Source organism: Somniosus microcephalus, chromosome 27 (assembly GCF_052327205.1).
Source record: "Somniosus microcephalus isolate GS21.2 chromosome 27, FLI_Smic_1.0, whole genome shotgun sequence".
NCBI lineage: Eukaryota > Metazoa > Chordata > Chondrichthyes > Squaliformes > Somniosidae > Somniosus > Somniosus microcephalus.
In genome coordinates this window covers 41,641,644-41,663,553 of record NC_141013.1, presented here as the reverse complement: position 1 = coordinate 41,663,553, position 21,910 = coordinate 41,641,644, and the positions used below count along the sequence as shown (strand labels likewise).

At 45.7% G+C, this 21,910-nt stretch overlaps 2 protein-coding genes across 5 annotated transcripts in view; both read left to right on the top strand.

Moving 5' to 3' along the window:
- cemip (cell migration inducing hyaluronidase 1) overlaps positions 1–21,910 on the top strand; it is a 247,262-nt gene that overhangs the window by 20,539 nt on the left and 204,813 nt on the right. The gene's annotated exons all lie outside the window — the stretch shown is intronic.
- LOC147100145 (cell surface hyaluronidase CEMIP2-like) overlaps positions 1–21,910 on the top strand; it is a 114,732-nt gene that overhangs the window by 18,983 nt on the left and 73,839 nt on the right. For all 4 annotated transcript variants that reach the window (XM_085968880.1, XM_085968881.1, XM_085968879.1 and 1 more), the window contains one exon: positions 2,800–2,885. In XM_085968880.1, coding sequence (XP_085825006.1) covers positions 2,800–2,885 — 86 coding nt within the window. The remainder of the gene's footprint in view (positions 1–2,799; positions 2,886–21,910) is intronic.

Below are 21,910 nucleotides of genomic sequence, written 5' to 3'. Positions count from 1 at the left end.
TGACATGGCTGCACACTGAGGATGCATGCTGGCGGGGGGACCAAGTGGAAGGCAACAGGTGGAAAAGGTGAGAGTCTTACCCTCGCTGTCGGTAATGGGGTCGGCAGATGCAGTGGTGACTGGACCAGACAGACGCCCTCCAAGAATCTGGTGCACTCTCTCCTCCAGATCCGTGAGAGTGACCACTTGTGCAGGTCCGCCACCGGTTCGACGCTGCTTCTTTCGAATCATCGCCAGCTTGGACTGCAGGGGAAAGAAGGAGGTTCTGTTACACGATGCCTTGAGACCTCATCGCATGCCCCCCATGGTGCAAGAGCCCTTACATGAGGCCTTGAGACATCTGTCCATGTGTGTGCCCAGAAAGGGCCATGGGTGCATACTGACAGATGGCCATTGGCGCATCATTGCAGCAGGGTGCCCGAAGTCAGCTGCAGATGGAGGGAAGCACAATTTTGGTAAACCATCACTCACCCTAAAGATCCGTGTGAGGTCGTTGAATTTCTTCCTGCACTGAACAGGGGTCCTGGTCGCCATGCTGCTGGAGTTCACCCTCACAGCAGCCTCCCTCCAAGATCGTCGATAAGCCTTCTGATTCGGCCTCTTGCCATTATCCGGATACAGGACCTCTCGACGGTGTTCAACTGCAGCCACCAAGTGGTCCAGAGCCTCAGTGCTGAAGCGCTCTGCTCTCTGTCTAACCTTCTCCATGATGAACAAGTCTGTACCGCCAGACAAGGGCGAGCGCCAAATCTGAGGCCTACAGGGCGTTGGGTGTTGAAGCTCAGGCTGACTGACCCACCCCTTTAAGAGCCGGCCGGCGCCTGGAGGTCTCGTGCTTTCCCGTAATTGAGTTCACCTGCGCTGCGCCCGTCTGTGTCGAAATTGAGTAGCGCCTGACCTTTTGCGCCTTAAGAGCACCGTGCAACGGCTGATTTAGCGCCTCAATCCCCTTTGGGGGCGATGCAACCCAATATCGCGCCAGGCGGCGATAAGTTTCGTCTGGCTATAAACTTTGCGCATCGCCAGTTCTAACGCCTCAAGCGGGGCTATACCCAATTTCTAGGCCTATATAGAATCTTACAGCACAGAAGGAGGCCATTTGGCCTGTGCTGGCTCTTGAGTCAGCAGGTTGTGGGTTCAAGTCCCACTCCAGGGACTTGAGCACATAAAGCTAGGCTGACACTCCAGTGCAGTGCTGAGTGGGTGCTGCACTGTCGGAGGTGCCATCTTTCCGATGAGATGTTAAACCGAGGCCCCGTCTGCTCTCTCAGGTGGACGTAAAAGATCCCATGGCACTATTTCGAGGAAGAGCAGGGGAGTTATCCCCGGTGTCCTGGCCAACATTTGTCCCTCAACCCACATAACAAAAACAGATGATCTGGTCATTATCACATTGCTGTTTGTGGGACCTTGCTGTGCATAAATTGGCTGCTGCGTTTCCCCACATTACAACAGTGACTACACTTCAAAAGTACTTCATTGGCTGTAAAGCGCTTTGAGACGTCCAGTGGTCGTGAAAGGCGCTATATATATGCAAGTTTTTTTTTGAAAGAGCTATGCAATTAGTCTCCCACTGCCACTAACACGTTAACAAAACGAATTCACATTCGCTATATATTGTCATTTTTTTATTGTGCATAAAGGAAAATCAGTTCTCCAAAGGCCAAACAAAGTGGTTGGCTCCTGAGATGTTCCCTGTGGGTGACTGGAAGGGCCCTGTGGTGTTGAAGTTGAGGGCAGTGATGACCTGGTAGTGGATTATAGATGGCTTTCTGGGTGCCTCATCTCCATTACAGCCTCCCTGGTGAGCGCAACTCTCCTCATGTACTTCCTCCAGCATGCCTAGGAGTACTGCATTAGACCTGTGCCTTTGGTAGGACATGTTGCAAGTTGTGCACTTCCTAATCCCCTGCTCCTCCTCCCCTCCTCCAGCTAATCGACTGTAGTATACCCATCAATGACCAGGCCACCATGCTCTCTGCTAAAAACTCCTCCGTCACTGGGCTGATACTTCAAAGCTTCCCATTCATTAAGCTCCCTCATGCCAAATTTGACCTGAAGTGAGATACCCCCTTTTTGATTTGACTGTGACTAAGGAAAATTACACGAGTTCTATATTAATCTTAACACATCCTTGATGAGCAAAAATGACCTTATTCACTCCTCATTAATGCTCATCGTCTATTTTCCACGTGGTCAGAGCTTAAACATGAACCAATGGTCTGTTAGCACTTTCAACTGACGTTCCACCACCTTTTACTCACATCTACGTTTTTGCAAAAATTAACAGTTGAATTGCCCCCACCCCTCACGTTGAACAGGAAAAGTATAATTGTGAGTTAAGGTTTAAGGCAAAGTTGAAAGCTATAAAGCAAACTTGAACAAAGACACAGAAATTGCACAGAACATGTGGAAAAATGGATGTGGAAAGTCAACTTACAGAAGGTAAAACTGAAAGTTTTTCACGTCTATCAGAGGAATGTAAAATGGCGGAAAAGGGAGAATGAAGGAGACGGTTTAGGTCGGTGGAAAAGGTGAAACAGACCTTCAGTAGATCTCTGCGGAGGCAGAGCTGCTGATTTGGGGTGGAGGAGCTTCAGTGAAGCCCCAAATCCACCAAAGGTGGACGTCTCACCTGGAATCCTTCATTCTTCCAGGTGTTGCTGATATGTGTTTCGACTTTGTTTATTCTGCACTGAGAACCAGGCTCTAATATTGACAATGGCGAGTTGTATTTTTGTAATGTTTTGATCAATCCCGCTCCTGTGCTTTATTGATTTCTGCCCTCCCTTTCTCCAGGCTGGACTTTTCATTGGCAGTGGGGTGAAGACCACCAAGTCAAATGCCGACAATCCCAGAGAGGTTCTTGCAGTAGATGTTGCAAGGTATAAGAGAATTGATTATTTCAGGACGTTCAAACTAGTTGTCATTTATTTCACGTAAAGGGCCTTCCATGATTTTTTTTCCATTCAGGATTGGTTGTGTGATGAGTGCAGAACCAAGTAGTTCAGCTGAAATGATCCATGTTGGTTCTGTTTGGGCTTGTTAAGTTTAAAGTTAATTGGGTTTGACTCTGTACACATGTTGTGCACGTTGTTTCCCGTTAATGCGAGCCCCAGTTCCTATAGCTGGAGGCACTATCGGAATGATAGAATTCTCTCCCATTGGTAGTAACCATTTTCTTTTGTTTGAAATGTTTGTTGGTGGTTGTTTGGATGTGTTTTGTTTCTTTGGGGTGGAAAATGGTTGCAGCTGTTTCCGGGACCATAACCAGTGGCGTTGTGACAGCGTGCGCCCATACGGGAGGCCTGAGACCCTGAAATTGGTCATTGGGCCTCATTAACATTTTCTGCGTGATCTGCCGGTGCCCCGCGACATGCTGACAGCGGCCCAAAGGCAAGTCCCAGGAGGGGGCGTTGGAGCGAGTACTTGTGAGGACAGGAGTCAGGGGAGCACTCCTGCTTCTCACCACCTCGAAGTACGAATGGCGGGCATTATTGGTGTAGTCTCGCCCTCTGATTTGAAGGACCGCAACAGCATTACCTACTCAAAGATTTAATGTATTTTTGATAGATATGTAAACTCGTCACATGTTCTCCAATACTTTGTTTATTAATCGATCTTGATCTGTCATGTCCACCCCATGTCTAAATTCTAAGCTTGGTGGTAGATGGTAAGAGTTCCTAAGTTTCATCTATTTTGTTCTAAAGAAGGTCCAAGATCATTTGTGATTCTCAAGCAGGATGAGACGTTTGCAAACTTCCACATGGAACCATATGGATATTGTCCATTAATGTACAGAAACACATAGGCCCAGAATTTCCTCTGCCACCATAACTTTGCTGGAAGTGTGGTGGAATTCCTGTTTACAAGCGAAAGCAGGTCTGAGGAAATTACATCCATATCATTTAGGATAAAGAAGTCTCTGATTGTTTCTCAATTAGAAATGGTTTCCATTCTGAATAATAAATCTTCCTGCTCTGACCTATCCTTTTCAGAAACCTGATTCTTCCACACCTTCTTGAAGTATTATAAATTAGGCCAAGCAGATTCTATGTAACCATAATTTGAGTGAAGTTATGCAGGTTGTGATCACTGGTAGGTTTTGACGCTCATTCTTGACCTCTTCCTTCTGGATAAAGTGACTGCTGTTTACTTCCTCACAGTTAGGCTTCTTGGAGGATTTGGTCCTTTGTAATTGCTAAAGAATGATTTCACTGAGATCTAATTTTTGCTATCTTTCCCAATCCTCATCGCTCCCTCACTTCGCCCATGCCTGTCCATTGTTAGGGGTTTGGTGAGAAGCCCAAGGTTTTCCAAAGTGTTCATGGAGTTAATTCACCAATCCTACGTTCCAAGGGAGCACAACTCGGACAATCAGGGCTACGGTGTTGTAGCCCTCTCTCTGACCTGAGCCTCCTTCAAACACACTGTTTTGGGTGATGGATTGGTGAATTTGTCAGACTGATCTGCTTTTCTGTAAGGGCTTTTGTAAAGTTATATTTGTTTGTGTGGCCATAGAATCATAGAAATTTACAGCACAGGAGGAGGCCATTCGGCCCATCGTCTCTGTGCTGGCCGAAAGAGCTATCCAACCTCATCCCACCTCCCAGCTCTTGGTCCGTAGCCCTGTAGGTTACGGCACTTCAAGTGCATATCAAAGTATTTTTTAAATGTGATGAGGGTTTCTGCCTCTCCCACCCTTTCAGGCAGTGAGTTCCAGACCCCCACCACCCTCTGGGTGCAAACATTTCTCCTCAACTCCCCTTTAATCCTTCTACCAATTACTTTAAATCTATATCCCCTGGTTATTGACCTCTCTGCTAAAGTAAATCGGTCCTTCCTATCCTGCCAGGGTCAAGGATGTCACTGAGCGGCTGCAGGGCATTCTGGAGGGGGAGGGTGAACAGCCAGTGGTCGTGGTCCACATTGGTACCAACGACATAGGTAAAAAGAGGGATGAGGTCCTGCAGCAAGAATTTAGGGAGCTAGGTGAAGGATTAAAGAGCAGGACCTCAAGGGTTGTAATCTCTGGATTACTCCCGGTGCCACGTGCTAGTAAGTATAGGAATAGGAAGATAGAACAGATGAATGCGTGGCTAAAGGGATGGTGCAGGGGGGAGGGCTTTAGTTTCCTGGATCACTGGGTCTGCTTCTGGGAAAGGTGGGACTTGTACAAGTCGGACGGTTTACACCTGAACCAGAGGGGAACCAATATCCTTGCGGGGAGGTTTGCTAGCACTGCTGGGGGGGGGTTTAAACTAACTTGGCAGGGGGATGGGGTACAGAGTGGAGCTATAGTAGGGGGTGATTTACAGCCAAATACAGAGGGAAAAACAAGTCAGCTGGGAAGGCAAAGCAAATATGTGAAGGCAAAAGAGAATATGGCAGGGCTGGAAGGCATTTATTTTAATGCAAGGAGTCTTGCAAATAAGGTGGATGAACTGAAGTTGTTGTTGAACACATGGGAGTACGATATTGTTGCTATCACGGAGACATGGTTGAGGGAGGGTCAGGACTGGCAGCTCAATATTCCGGGGTATAGAATCTTCAGGCGAGACAGAGGGGGGTGTAAAAGGGGAGGGGGTGTTGCAATATTAATTAAGGAGTCAATTACTGCTGTAAGGAGGGATGATATATTAGCGGGTTCCTCTAATGAGGCCATATGGGTAGAACTTAAAAACAAAAAGGGGGCAAGCACTTTGCTGGGAGTGTACTATAGGCGCCCAAACAGTCAGTCGGGGAGATAGAGGAACAGATATGTAGGCAAATCTCAGAAAAGTGCAAAAATAATAGGGTAATAATAGTGGGGGATTTCAACTTCCCCAATATAAATTGGGATAGTCAGAATGTGAAAGGCTTAGAGGGTGCAGAATTCTTAAAGTGCATCCAGGAGAGCTTTTTGAGCCAACATGTAGAAAGTCCTACAAGAGAGGGGGCGGTACTGGACCTAATTCTGGGGAATGTAGCCGGGCAAGTGGTGGAAGTGTCAGTAGGAGAGCATTTTGGCGACAGTGACCACAATTCGGTGAGATTTAAGGTGGTCATGGAAAAAGACAAAGACGGCCCAGAAATAAGGGTTCTAAATTGGGGGAAGGCCGATTTTAATATGATAAGGCAGGATCTGGCCAAATTGGACTGGGAGCAGCTACTTATAGGAAAATCCGCATCAAAACAGTGGGAGACTTTCAGAAGGGAAATAGAGAGAGTACAACGCCAACATGTTCCTGTAAAGGTCAAGGGTGGGACCAACAAGCAAAGGGAACCTTGGATGACAAGGGATATACAAAAATGCATTAGAAATAAAAGGGGGGCTTTTGGCAGTTACAAAAGACTAAAGACGGAAGAAGCCCTAGAGGAGTATAAAAAATGCAGGGGCATACTTAAAAAAGAAATTAGGAGGGCGAGGAGGGGCCATGAAATAACACTGGCGAGCAAAATAAAGGAAAATCCTAAGATGTTTTATAAGTATATTAAGGGCAAGAGGATAACCAGGGAAAGGGTAGGGCCCATTAGGGACCAAAGTGGCAATCTGTGTGTAGAGCCAGATGATGTAGGCGGGGTTTTAAATGAATTTTTTGCATCTGTGTTCACTGTGGAGAAAGACGATGCAGACATAGAAATCGGGCAAGGGGGCTGTGACATACTTGAACATATTAGCATCGAGAGGGAGGAGGTGCTAGCGGTTTTAGCAGGCCAAAAAGTGGATAAATCCCCAGGCCCGGACGAGATGTATCCCAGGCTGCTGTGGGAGGCAAAGGAGGAGATTGCAGGGGCTCTGACACAAATTTTCAGAACCTCTCTGGCCACAGGGGATGTACCAGAGGACTGGAGAACAGCTAACGTAGTACCATTATTCAAGAAGGGTAGCAGGGATAAACCAGGGAATTACAGGCCAGTGAGCCTAACATCTGTGGTAGGGACATTATTGGAAAAATTTCTGAGGGACAAAATTAGCTTCCACTTGGAGAGGCAAGGATTAATTGGGGATAGTCAGCATGGCTTTGTCAAGGGTAAATCATGTCTGACAAATCTGATTGAATTTTTCGAGGGGGTGACTAGGGGGGTGGATGAGGGAAATGCTGTGGATGTGGTTTACATGGACTTCAGTAAAGCTTTTGACAAAGTCCCGCATAGGAGACTGGTCAAGAAGGTAAGAGCCCATGGGATCCAGGGTGCCTTGGCGCATTGGATCCTAAACTGGCTGAGTGGCAGGAGGCAGAGGGTGATGGTCGAAGGTTGCTTTTGTGACTGGAAGCCTGTGTCCAGTGGGGTACCTCAGGGATCGGTGCTGGGTCCCTTGTTGTTTGTGATCTACATAAATGATTTGGATGAGAATGTAAAAGGTATGATCAGTAAGTTCGCAGATGACACGAAAATTGGTGGGGTGGTTAATTGTGAGGAGGAAAGCCTCAGGCTACAGGACGATATAAACGGGTTGGTCAGATGGGCGGAAAAGTGGCAAATGGAATTTAACCCTGAAAAGTGCGAGGTGATGCATTTTGGACGGACAAATAAGGCAAGGGAATACACAATGAGTGGTAGGACCCTAGGAAGTACAGAGGGTCAGAGGGACCTTGGTGTACATGTACATAGATCCCTGAAGGCAGCGGAACAGGTAGATAAGGTGGTTAAAAAGGCATATGGGATACTTGCCTTCATTAGCCGAGGCATAGAATATAAGAGCAGGGAGGTTATGATGGAGCTGTACAAAATGCTGGTGAGGCCACAGCTGGAGTACTGTGTGCAGTTCTGGTCGCCTCACTATAGGAAGGATGTGATTGCTTTGGAGAGGGTGCAGAGAAGATTCACCAGGATGTTACCTGGGATGGAGCGCCTCAGCTATGAAGAGAGGCTGGACAGGCTGGGGTTGTTTTCCTTGGAGCAAAGAAGGCTGAGGGGGGACCTGATTGAGGTGTACAAAATGATGAGGGGCATAGATAGGGTAGACAAAGAGGAACTTTTCCCCTTAGTAGGGGGGTCAATAACAAGGGGGCATAGATTCAGGGTAAGGGGCAGGAGATTTAGAGGGGATTTGAGGAGGAACTTTTTCACCCAGAGGGTGGTTGGAATGTGGAACTCAATGCCTGAAAGGGTGGTAGAGGCAGGAACCCTCACAACATTCAAGAAGCATTTGGATGAGCACTTGAAATGCCATTGCATACAAGGCTATGGACCAAATGCTGGAAAATGGGATTAGACTGGACAGGGATGGATGGGCGGCGCAGACACGATGGGCCGAAGGGCCTCGTTCTGTGCTGTAAAACTCTAACTCTATGACACTCTATCTAGGCCCCTCATAATTTTATACACCTCAATTAGGTCTTCCCTCAGCCTCCTCTGTTCCAAAGAAAACAACCCCAGCCGATCCAATCTTTCCTCATAGCTAAAATTCTCCAGTGAAGGCAACATCCTTGTAAATCACTACTCCAGTGCAATTACATCTTTCCTGTAATGTGGTGACCAGAACTGCACGCTGTGGTCTAACTAGTGTTTTATACAGTTCAAGCAAAACCCCCTGCTCTTACCTTTATTAGCTGAGGCATAGAATACAAGTACCCCGTGTGCCTTCTTAACCACCTTATCTATCTGTCCTGCTACCTTCAGGGATCTGTGGACATGCACTCCAAGGTCACTCTGTTCCTCAACACTTCAGTGCCCTACCATTTATTGTGTATTCCCTTGCCTTGTTAGCCCTCCCTAAGTGTTTTACCTCACACTTCTCTGGATTGAATTCCATTTGCCACTTTTCTGTCCACCAGACCAGTCCATTGATATCTTCCGGCAGTCTACAGCTTTCTTCCTCACTATCAACCACACGGCCAATTTTTGTATCAACTGCAAACTTCTTAATCATGCCCCCTATACATTGAAGTCTAAATCTTTGATATATCACAAAATAGCAAGGGACCTGGTACTGAGCCCTGCAGAACCCCACTGGAAACAGCCTTTCAGTCACAAACACCTGTCAACCATTACCCTTGGCTTCCTGCCACTGAGCCAATTTTGGATCTAACTTGCCACTTTCCCTTGGATCCCATGGGCTTTTCCTTTTCTCACCAGTCTGCCAGTGTGTTATTGGTGCTTGGTTCTGTATTTGACATTTGCTCAGGCTTTTGCTGTGCTTGGCTGTTGTGAAGATAAAAAGAAATCTCATTTCTATAGCGCCTTTCACTCCTTCAGGCTGTCCCAAAGGGTTTCAGTGCCAATTAATTACTTTTTTGAAGTGTAGTCACTGTTGTAATGTAGGGAAACGCGGCAGCCAATTTGTACACTGCAAGATCTGATAAACAACAATAAGGTTAATGACCAGATAACCTGTTTTGATGGGATAAATGTTTACCAGGACACCAGGAGAACTCCCCTGCTCTTAAAATAGTCCAATGGCATCTCTTATGTCCACCTGAGCAGGCATATGGGGCCTCGGTTTAACGCCTCATCTGAAAGACGGCACCTCTGACAGTGCAGCACTCCCTCAGTACTGCACTGGAGTGTCAGCCTAGATTATGGGGTAGACTTTCTGCTTTGGATGGAAAACTACAGCCAAAATGTGCTCGCAATTGCACTGGAGAGGTTCCAGTTCCAGTTTCTGCTTAAAAAAAAAAAAAAAATCATCTGCATCATCACAAACGTAAAATCTTCCATGAACCAGCGCACTCGAGTAGTGTAATAGAATGTAATCATTTTTTTTTCTTTCTGTTAAGTATTCATTGATGTATTTAAGTGTGGTAACCTGGTCCACTTTTATTAATACAGCTGAAAATGGGTTTATTACAAAAAAAAAGGCATTTTTAATAAGTGTGTCCAGTCCTCCACCTGTGAGTAGCCTGATTTAAAATCACTTAAAATCGATACTGAACCATTTACTACTTTCATTGGTGTATATTAGCCAGTTTCTTAGTAAATTAAGTACTTTTGAAATTGATTTTTTTTTTTTAAAGTGCATTCCTGCAATCGGCGGAAACTTGCAATGTCTACTTGTGGGCGGGGCTTGGTTCGGGTGCTTTGAACCTTGAACCTGCATAAAAGAGCACGGAAACTCGAGCGCCAATGTTTCTGGGCGTAACTCACTTCCGTCTTAAATAATAAAGCAAATGGGATCCTGAGCTTTATAAATAGAGGCGTAGGGCTGGATTTTGCCAGGCCCGAGGAGGTGGGAATGGAGGCGCGTGGGGTGTTAAAATTGCAAAAAGAGGCGGGCAGGCCCGACCCCGCCTCCAAGCAATTTTCCCAAATGCATGGTTTCTGATCCCGTCTCCATCCTGCCTCCAAGAGGCGGGAAAGACCCTGTTAGATCGGGTAATTAATTTCAGTGGACCACACTGATCTGAGGTCAACACACTAAAATAAAAGTTTGCGAGTCCGGTGGTAAGTTTTAAATAGTCGATTTATTGCATCACGTGATTTACACTGTTTGACTTCCTTCATCCGACTAACATCATATTCAAAATGGCTGGTTTTTATACAGCAGCAGATGTACCCGCCCCCTTTATTACCATTGGCTCAGCAGCATGCATGCAGAGCTATGGTTGGTTCAACTACATCACATTGATTGGATCTCTGATACATCAATCATTCCTTTGTTCTCTAGTTAAGCAGAATCATCACTTTCAGTTTTAAGCTAAGATCAGCACTTTCACAGTTTAAGCTAAATCAGCATTTTCATTGTTCTCAGTTTCTAAGTCAGCCGATGTGATGTTACCAGCTGTGATTGGATCTGATACATCACACCATCCTTTGGCATGTGGTCAGCTTAAGCATAATCTGATTTCTTTAAATCATTAGATTTTAATCATATTAAAATCTGTTATTAAAATATATATATATATTCCCTAACACTCCCCCCTTTGATTCTTTCAAAAATTGAATCATAAAAATAGAGTCAGATTAAAAATATAATCAATCATTGCTGTGTTTTGCCACTGTCTGGATCAGTGGCTCTGCACAAATTTACATCAACCAGGATTTTACGTGGCCACAGTAAAAGCCTGGTTTTAATAAGTTAATTGATTTCATGATCTTAAATTAATTAGTGCATCTTAAAAAGTGGGAGGAGCTCCCCATAGCTTATGGCTTTGAAAAATACATTCAAGTAAAAATTAAAAAGTAAAAAGGTAGAAAAATTATAAAAAGTAGAAAAGGTACAAACCGATCTAGCAGCTAAATATAACATGCCCCTTTAAGATGTACAAACGGTCTGCGGCGACCTGCAAGGCATCTTGCCCGCGGGGCAGCAGCCACCTGGTGGCAAGCACATTTAATCAACAGAAACACACAATTTGATCCCCATCCTATTGTACAAGGCCTCCCTCTTATCTTTGAGTAGTGTTTTGCCAAGATTCTTCAAGGGCATTTTATTGCTTCATGGCTCCTTGTTATCTAGCAGGTGCTATCCTCCCTGATTCCTTGCATTTCTATTTGTCTTTTGATGCTTGATATTCGACCTTGCTGGCATTTATGCTCTCTTTTTCCGCTTGCCTGTTGTCAGTCCCTGGTCTAAGAATTAAAACCCATCTTTGAATCTAACAGCTATTTCTTACAATTCCCTTCTTTGAGAAGGAAATATCCTTATTGACTTCTCACAATCAGCTCTTGACTAATCTAGCTAGCTCTTATTGCTCTCTCAACTTGGGCGTTAGTAGGGAGTCTTGAAGATTTCTCCCTTCCTTACAGTCCATTCCTTTGAGGGGGAGGAGCAACCTCTGACCCCTTACTCAAATTCAATTCACTGTTCCGGTGTTCCAATTCTGCCCCGCCTGGGAATCCTCTGTTTCTTCTATCTTTCCTGATGTTACCCCGCCTGGGGTCTCCTCTACATTACTTCGGATCTTCTCTTTCAGTGTGCTCAACTAATTTGTTAGTGCTTGTCAGTCATGGGCATGAGTACCCAATTGGCTTATGTATCAAAGTCTTACTACACATGTTACATATATCAAATACACTATCATTACAAGTTGGATAGCTACCAGAGCATGTGAAATAATACGAACCTAAGGGTGTGCTGATGTATTAAGCCCAATATCCCACCAATGTGAGTTGTCCCCTATGCTGTCAATTTCAATATCTATTCTCGAGTTGTCTTGCTCCAAAACATAAAAATGCTTTAGGGAGGAGTTCAGTCGCATCATGAGCGCACTGAAACCCACAAACAACAGGGGAATGTCATATCCGAGTATTCGAATTGTGCCACATAATTGTGTAGCTCATACTTAAAAATGTGTTGGTTGATGGGACAGGTCATGTCAGACCCGTAAAGCATGGTAATTGCAGTAGTAGTGACACAGGAGGCACCACCAAAACTGGATTCGTACTGGTTTTTCCCACACTCTGTTACCTACAAAACACAATTATTACAGTCACAGTTAAATTCAGTCTTACAATCATTTCAAGCGACATTACAGTTTAACATCTAATCAACAAATCATGGATTTAAAAGATTCTCCAGATCTCTCTTTTACTCGTATCCATCTTGTGGATAATTCTTACTAAACATGATTTTTCCTTAGCCCTCAATTGTCCCAATCCAGATTCCATGTAACTCTCCACTTCAACTTCAATTTCAATCCCTCTAACAGGTACCAGTGTGTTTAACTCTATTCTGATTGTTTCATCAATTAGATAGTTTCTCGATGGAGTATGTGTCAATGCTTTAAAAGTTGTCTCGCTCTCCTGAGCCACATTAACCATTTCATGTTTTGCTGTTGTCAAGTAACTGAGCATGTCTGAGATCCGTTCTTCAGTGCAGATTCACCATACATTCCTGGATGGTAATTACCTCATACGTAACAAATCACAGTTACACACTCATACCGGTATCTCAATATCATGCCACCCATACCATCCGATACAAGCCTTTCTCGGGCTTTCAGGTATCTTATCGAAAGATTGTAGTCGTCTAATGGCTGAATACTTCTTCAAGGTCTTACTTGCTGCTATTTAAGCTTTGACCTGAGCTCTTGGCCCTCTGCCTGTAATCTGGCCACTTCAGCCTGCTTGATTTCAAGCTGATTTTTAGCAGTAACTAGCCCTACATTAATCTCTTCCATTTCTTTCTCCTGAAGTGCTCTTTCCTGTAGTTGTGCTTTCACTAATGTGGTTTTCTCAGCTATTAGGCTCTCTAAAAGCATAATCTGTTGCTTAAAGTTATTCTCAAGATTCAACTTTTCTTTTTCCACGGTCTCTATTGTTGCCTGACTTTTCTCAATGTTTTCCAAAAACTGCTTTAACCTGTCAACTTTTTCAAGTAAAGCATCTTCCTTCTCAGCTAGAAGGGAGGCAAGAGAATTTTCATTCTGCTTTGACTTCATTAATTTATTCTCCAAGTCTGAAACCAGTTCTTCCTTGGTCTGGCAATCTACCTGGAGATTTAATAAGCGGTCATTCAAATTATTTTCTTCTTGTTTCAGATCATCGAGTTCAGACTGATTTTTTTTTCAGTTTTGTTTCTGCTCTTTTAAACTGCCTGAGAGTATTTTGCAAGTTCTCATTCAGTAGTGTAATTCTCCTGTTTCAATCTTACACTCTCAATCACTTTCCTTTAATTACATGTGGGATATGTGCATTCCGTCCTTCACTACCCCAATATTCTGTATTCGGTGCACCTCTTGGGCTTGGGGTGCCATTACGGTATTACCAATACCAACCCTAGGAGCCCATCCAGTAGTGCCTTGGGCTTGGGGTGCCATTACGGTATTACCAATACCAACCCTAGGAGCCCATTAACACCACGTAGGTAAAGCCGTTTCGGTTAAATCTAGCACTACCAGTACAAGTTCATGTTGCACATTATCATGCAATTAGTTTACAAGATAACTTCCATTTATCAAATCATAATTTTCCTTCTATCACTGTGGGGAAATATTAACTTAAAATTAAGAAACTTAAATTTAATAATGTCCCATATCTTTAAATTTCATACTAAAGTTGTTGCTTGGTGCACTTAAACAGCTGTCAGTGGAAAGGGTTAACTCCTTTGCAGGTTTTTAAGAAGGTGGAGCAAAACATTATCAGACGTAATTGCGTCACTTCACGTAAATTTAAAAAAACTTTCCTGATCGAAAAAGACAGTTGTGTTTTCACACTTTAACTAAACACGAACAGAACAGATAAAACAAAACAAAATAGCACATTCTTGCAGAAAACAGTAAATTATGTCATATTTCTTATTGTCCTTTCTTCAAATGTCTTTCCAAAATACTGTAAAAACATAACTGGAGAAAAATTAGTTTTTCACATTTAAACAAATCAAATCAAACTGCTTTAGAAGATTTCACCATAGCAACCGGGACTCCAAGGTTAAATCTTAGACTGAAACTTAATGTAACATTGTACAGTTTGCACTGCAGGTACAAAAATCTATCGCAATCTTTTGTTAAGCAAACTTTTTGTTGCTCTTCTCAGTTTTTACACACCAGCTTAACTTAAATTATTAAGGTTTTTTTTTCAATTCTTGGGGCACAATCTTATTCGCCCATTCTTAAAACTTCCAAAATCCAAGACAAGACAAAAGATTTAAACGCTTTTAACACAGAAGTGGGTGGAGCTAAAACACACATAACAGAATCTTTCTTTTAAAGACCATCTAATCAGACAAAAGAAATACTGTAACTTCTTAAACATTCATAGTCATTTTTCAAGGTTCCTTTCACTCAGCAAGTCTTGTGTTTTATTTGTCTCAGCACAGATGTTAATAACTTCCATGTCAGTAAAACTTGTAAGTTTCTCTTTTTTTTCCTCTTTTTCCATCGGCGTCTCAGCATTTCTTGGCTTTCCAAATCCCTGTTTTTTTCCTTCCTTTGCTGAGTTTTCAGATTGGTTAGCCTGCAAATTAGATCTTTTTCCTTCTTTACCTCTCCTGTGTTCAGCCCTGAGTGTTCCAACCAGTTAGTTTTAAATCGCCCGTCGTACTCTAACACTTCCTCCGTCCCTTTCTGTTGACAGGCTATGATCTTTCCCCAATCCGTTTTTGCAGAGCTAAACACTTGTAACCACTGTTGGATCGCATCCCATCCGGCATCTAATTCTTGCTCATCATTTCCCAGGCCAGTCTTTACTTTGCTGTGTAACTTATTTCCCTCTCTCCTGGGTATCATTACAATCAGAATTTGGACTCCGTCCCACGGGTGGAGTTGGTACTTCGCCCTTTCTTCCCCATCTTCTTTCTTCTCGTACTCCTTTTCTACTTTTTTCCTTTTCTGTCTCAACGGGGCCAAATGGGGTCCTGTTTTCTCTTCTTCACTTTCACTGACATTACTAGAGGATTCCCGAGTCGGTCTCTTGACCTGCTTCTTGTCTTTGTCTCCCACGACCTTCCTCCTTTATTTCATTTAGATCTGGGTAACCCTTCCAGGTCCCGACACATTTTCCCTTTTCTTCAACTACCGGGACTATCGGTTGTTTATCCAATTGTTTTTTACAGTCCTTAACTTCATCTTTAAGTTTTTTAACTTCCACTTCTGACTTTTCAAGCTCATTTGTTTTCTTTTTCAATTGTTCATAAATCGCATCTTTCTGCTCTTTTGCATTGGTCAAGTCGTGATCGTGTTGGGAGTTTGTCTTAATCTCATTTCGCCGTCGGATCTGGCCCATAAGTGCCAAGGACCATCTGATCCGTCTTTTATCTTTCATACGGGTCGTTTTTCCCCAGACCCTTTTTATGTCATCCAAAGACCATTGTCCGGAGGAGGTACTGTACTTTTGTTCGATTTCGAACCAGGTTTTAGGTAAGTCAAACTGTAATTCTATATAGTCTTTCAACTCCCACAGAATTTCATCTTCTGAAATCTCAGGTGGGGCACGCCCCCCTTTAATAGTTGCAGGTTTATCGAGTGATGCCATAATATCGATTACTTTACTTGGGGGTCTCAAGTCAAAGGCTTTTCAGCCGACTCAGTAAGTTAGAGCTCTATATTGGACCTCGAGCCACCTTACCACCCGGAGGGTTCGCTACCCGGGAGGTTTGTGGAGTTGCGTGGAGGGGAGATGACTAGACAACCAACCAAGGACTTTTATAACGAGGAGTCCTTACCTCCAATATAGGTCTGGTGTCTTAGATTCAGTCTCTTCCTTCAGCAACCCTGCTCGCAGCGCCAAATTGTTAGATCGGGTAATTAATTTCAGTGGACCACACTGATCTGAGGTCAACACACTAAAATAAAAGTTTGTGAGTCCGGTGGTAAGTTTTAAATAGTCGATTTATTGCATCACTTGATTTACACTTTGACTTCCTTCATCCGACTAACATCATATTCAAAATGGCTGGTTTTTATACAGCAGCAGATGTACCCGCCCCCTTTATTACCATTGGCTCAGCAGCATGTATGCAGAGCTATGGTTGGTTCAACTACATCACACTGATTGGATCTCTGATACATCAATCATTCCTTTGTTCTCTAGTTAAGCAGAATCATCACTTTCAGTTTTAAGCTAAGATCAGCACTTTCACAGTTTAAGCTAAATCAGCATTTTCATTGTTCTCAGTTTCTAAGTCAGCCGATGTGATGTTACCAGCTGTGATTGGATCTGATACATCACACCATCCTTTGGCATGTGGTCAGCTTAAGCATAATCTGATTTCTTTAAATCATTAGATTTTAATCATATTAAAATCTATGTTATTAAAATATATATATATTCCCTAACAGGCCCTTAACCACTAAATTGCCTCTATAATCCCATTTTGAGAGGCCTTTCCGATTTTAACATGTTTCCCACGTGATTCATGTCTCCGCTGAAACACGACGGTGAAACCTGGCGGGAGCACAATTGGATTGCTGACTATCAGCTGCAGCTCCACCATTAAATAGGAGATTTGATCAGTCGTCATTTGCAGGTGGCAGGACTTTGTTGTCTCAGGTCTGGGGCAACTTTTAGAAGGCATAACCATAGCTATGGAAGCTTGGAGCCTGACACCCATCTCCAGTGTGACCTCCTGGGGAAACCCCTCTCGCCACCTTGACTGAGCGCTTCCTCAACTGAGGCATCTACCAGAAGCATGGGAGGCATTTATTTCCTTCCCTTCTGGACATCAGATGAGGACGAAGACCAGCCGCGGCACCAGCAGAACCAGGACCAACAGCAGCACCAACAGCAGCAGCAACAACAGCAGCACCAACAGCAGCAGCAACAGCAGCAGGACTGCCAAGCTGCTGCTCACCCACCTGAAGCTGCACAGGCCAGAAGGGGCCAGCGCATGGAAGCCTGTCGACACAGGAGATACCCCCCAAACAGGGTCTACAGACAGAGGATCAGCTACCTCAACATGAGTGAGCAGCAGTGCCAAAGGCGACTCCGACTTTTGCGAGAGGTAGTGGGTGACATCTGCGCAATGGTGCAGCAAGACCTGGAGCCCAGAGGAGCAGGTGGACACCCCTTACCAGTGGCCGTCAAAGTCACCACCGCATTCAATTTTTTTGCTTCAGGCTCATTCCAGGGATCAGCAGCAGACATCAGCGGCATCTCCCAGGCGGCCGCACACACTTGCATCATGCAGGTAACCAATGCCCTCTTTGCCATTGCGCACAATCACATCCATTTCTCCAAGGATCAAGGAAGTGTCACGGTGCGTGCGGCTGGATTAGCTAATCTGGCAGGCTTTCCAAGGGTGCAGGGCATCGTTGACTGCACACATGTGGCCCTTAAGGCACCCCATTGTAATCCAGGTATTTTTGTCAACCGCAAGGGCTTCCACTCCCTCAACGTGCAGCTGGTGTGTGACCAAAAGAAGGAAATTTTGCATGTTTGTGCCAAGTACCCTGGCAGTTGCCATGACTCCTTCATACTGCGCCAGTCTAGTGTGCCTCTGCTCTTCAGCCCGCCAGACCAACTTAATGGATGGCTACTTGGAGACAAGGGCTATCCCCTGAAGACATGGCTAATGACGCTGTTAAGGAGCCCATCCAACGAAGCTGAGGAGAGCTACAACTCCAGCCACATGTCCACCAGAGCCATAATCAAGCAAACCATCGGCATGCTGAAGATGCGCTTCAGATGCCTGGATAGATCAGGTGGAGCCCTGCAGTACTCAGCAGCCAGGGTCTCCAGAATTGTCGTGGTTTGCTGTGCACTTCACAACATGGCACAGCGTCGTGGCTTGCAGATTCCTGAGGACCAAGTGGCTCCTCACATATCCTCCTAGGAAGAGGAGGAGGAGGAGAGCGAAAACGAACATCCTGCAGAGGCCCATCAACCAGTGGCAGCAGTACGCTAGAACATTGCTGCCCGGGATGCAAGGAACGCACTCATCTTGGCCAGATTTGCTTAGCCTAGCCAATCAAGCACTTTTGCCTCGCAGCTTCTTACCAGAGCATCGACAATGGCCAAGAACCAGCGGATTCCTAGCACTCTGACCACCGTACTGACAATTGCAAGTAATCGTAAGCCCTCAATGTGGAAGTCCCATTTACGAAATTACACACGCCACAACTGCAACAGTTGCCATCAGAATTTTTATTTACAATAACCAACTGACGGCTTTTCAACATTAAACATCACATTTCACCCAAGTGACTACCCTTGTGATTATTTGTGCAGTATCTTTCTCATACGCATGCTCCTATGTGGTGCTTCCCCTGTGGCTTCAGCAGATGTGGAGGCCCCTTGCTCACTTTCTTGCTGCTCCTGTCTCGACACCTTTGGTGGGCGTCCTCTGGGGTTGCAAACCTGTGAGGGCTCGGCAACAGTCTGCTGCTCCTGCGGCTGTGCAGGGGTTGAGACGCCGATCTCAGTTGGGTGGGGACTCTGGTGGGGTTCTGACCGAGGGCTCTGCGGTGTCATGGTCGTGTGAGCGCTTGGAGAGGAGCCCCCACTTCCTTGTTCTCTGCCACCAACATCCCTCTCATGGGTCAGGTCCACCTCCGCGCTTGCAAGTGGCATGAGAGCACCTTGCTGCACATCCGGGGAGCCATGGGGACCCGTATCTGCACTGGCAGTCCTACTCAGAAGGACTTCCATGAAGGTCTGGTTTCTCTGTTCAATAGCTGACCATCGCTCCTCCAGAGATGTCAGTCTATTCTGAACACTCACCATGTTTTCTACACTCTGGCGACTTCGCTCCTCCATGGCCGTAGCCATCCCCTCGTCTACTGTCGCCATCCTTTCCACGGAGGTTGCCATCCTTTCCGTGGTGCTGCGTTCATGCACCAATGACTCCACAAAGGCTCTGCTCATGTTCGCGATGGACTCCTCCGTTCACTCCACACTCACAGCGACCCTGGAGACAAAACCTGCCAGAGACCCCTGCACCTGTTCCTGGAGTTCCAGCACTGCTGTTCTTCTGGATGGACCCAGAGGCAGAGGGTCAACATGCAGCTGAGCCGAGCTGGAAGAGTCCTGCGCCCTCCGACGAGGACTTTCCACTGCTGTCCCTGTCTCCACAATCTGCTGATGCTCACTTGTGAGCTGTGATACACCAGGTGACAACATTACTCTATGTCCCGAAGGTCCCACCGAGGTGTGAGTGTCTGCGCTGGTGCTGGGTAGGCTGAATTCTGCTGACGCTGCGCCCTCAGAGGTTGCAGCTTCCTCTGAGGAGTCTGGAGACTCAGGCTGTGCCTCCTGGATAGTGGGGACGGGGGCTCTCGATGGTCCTGTGGGGGAGTAAAGGAAAGAGTCAGAGATGTGAGGCCAAGGTTACATGCACATTGAATATTGCAGATGATCATAAGTCCATCTGTTAGAGCATCAGAATCATTACCAGCGACTCATTCAATGCCAATGAGAGAGATGATAAACTATTCTGTCACCAGCTTGCTGTGATGCACCTGTCTGTCCGTCCCCCATTTGCGCATCGTCCTCAAGTCCCACTATCTTCAGGACCGCATCCTCCCAGGGGGTGAGGTGGGCTACTGAGGGTGGCCCTCCTCCTGTCCTCGCTCTTTCCCTCTTATTGTGAGCTCTCTTTTCCTGCAATGAGGGAGACATGTGGAGTTTGAGTGAGAATGAAGGAGTGAGTGTAGAGAATCCATAGCATAGATGCTTAGAAGGAGACAAAGATGGAGTGAGGTGGCAAGACCAAGGGCCCTCCCTGTGTTTTGTAAGTTGTTTTCATAGCATCACAGTGATAGGGAGTGTGAGGGCTGCATAGTCGAATAGTTAGGTGAATGTGACCATAGAGAGGGAATGGGTAAGGGTGCAGGGATGTCCTGTCAAGTGGGATGTGGAGGAAGAGGTTGTCAAAGCTGAGTGCTGGTGAGGAAAGGCAATGGGGATCAGATTGAGGGTGATGGGAAAGTCATACTCACTTTTCCAGTGCGCAGAAGGTCATGAAACCTCTTCCTGCACTGAAGCCAGGTTCTGCGGATGAGGGATGACGAGTTCACCTCCTGGGCCACCTGGATCCACACAGCCTTCGTCTGCTGGGGAGGCTTCTTCCTCCCTGAAGAAGGGAAGAGCACCTCCTTACTAGCTCTTGCTCCCTCCACCAAAGCTTGCAGGGCGACGTCATCAAATCTGGGAGCAGACTTAGGTCTCCCGCTGCTCATTCTGCTTCCAGGTCCCTCTCACTGCAAAGGCCGAAAGGTTGGCAGTCTGCAGAAGAAGCAAGGCAGCATGGTGGCATAGTGGTTAGCACTGTTGCCTCACAGCGCCAGGGACCCGGGTTCGAATCCGGCCTCGGGCGACTGTCTGTGTGGAGTTTGCACATTCTCCCCGTGTTTGCGTGGGTTTACTCCGGGTGCTCCGGTTTCCTCCCACAGTCCAAAGATGTGCAGGTTAGGTTGATTGGCTATGATAAATTGACCCTTAGTGTTAGGGGGATTAAATACGTGGGGTTACGGGGATAGGGTGGGATATGTGTTGGTGTAGGGGTTATGGGGATCGGGTGGTATATGTGTCGGTGCAGGCTCGATGGGCTGAAATGGCCTCTATCTGCACTGTGGGGTTTCTGTGATTTCTGTGATCTGTGATAAATGCAGCAGCAATGATGATGTCATCGGAGGCGAGTTTCAGACTGAAAAAACTAATTGGGCCATGGGTTCCCACACGCTGGAACTCAATTGCCCAATTATGTGGAAATCGCATCAATCTCCCACATCGATTTGGAGTCGGGTGGATAACACAAAGCGGATTACACGGCCCCAGCTGTCGAAATCTCGACTCCGAGAAAGACTCTGACACACAAGCAGTACCGTCAGATTGTTAGTTTATTTTACTTGTGCACAAGGGGAGAGTGCCTAGTCAAGGGCTAGGCTAGCAACTCAATGACAAAATCCAGCTCATACAGTACAAAAGCCAGGAAGTTATGCTAAACCTTTATAAAACACGAGTTCGGCCCCAGCTGGAGTATTGTGTCCAATTTTAGGCTCCACACTTTAGGAAGGACGTGAAGGCTTTGGAGAGGCTGCAGAAGAGATTTACTAGAATGGTACAAGGGATTACAGTTATTTAGACTGGTGAAGCTGGGGTTGTTCTCCTTAGAGCAGAGAAGGCAAAGGGGAGATTTGCTAGAGGTGTTTAAACTCATGAAAGGTTTAGATAGAGAAACTGTTTCCAGTGGCTGAAGATCAATGAGCAGAGGCCACAGATTTAAGGTGATTGGCAAAAGAACCAGAGAAGACATGAGGCAAAACATTTTTTATGCAATGACAGGTTAGGATTGGGAATGCACTGCCTAATAGGGTGGTGGATACAGATTCAACAGTAGTCTTCAAAAGGGAATTGGATAAATACTTGAAGTGGAAAAAATTGCAGGGATATGGGGAAAGAGCCGGGGAGTGGGACTAACTGGATTGCTCTTCGAAAGAGCCGGTGTAGACTCTGGCTGAGAGTTTTCTGGGGGTTTAGCGGGCGCGATCGATGGTGGGTCGGGTGGGAAAGTGTATTTTTACCCCACTGTGAACCTGCCACCACGCGCCTTTACCAAATGTTCAGTCTGTGAGCACTGAGCAGACCCGACACGCAGCGGCGGGGGAGG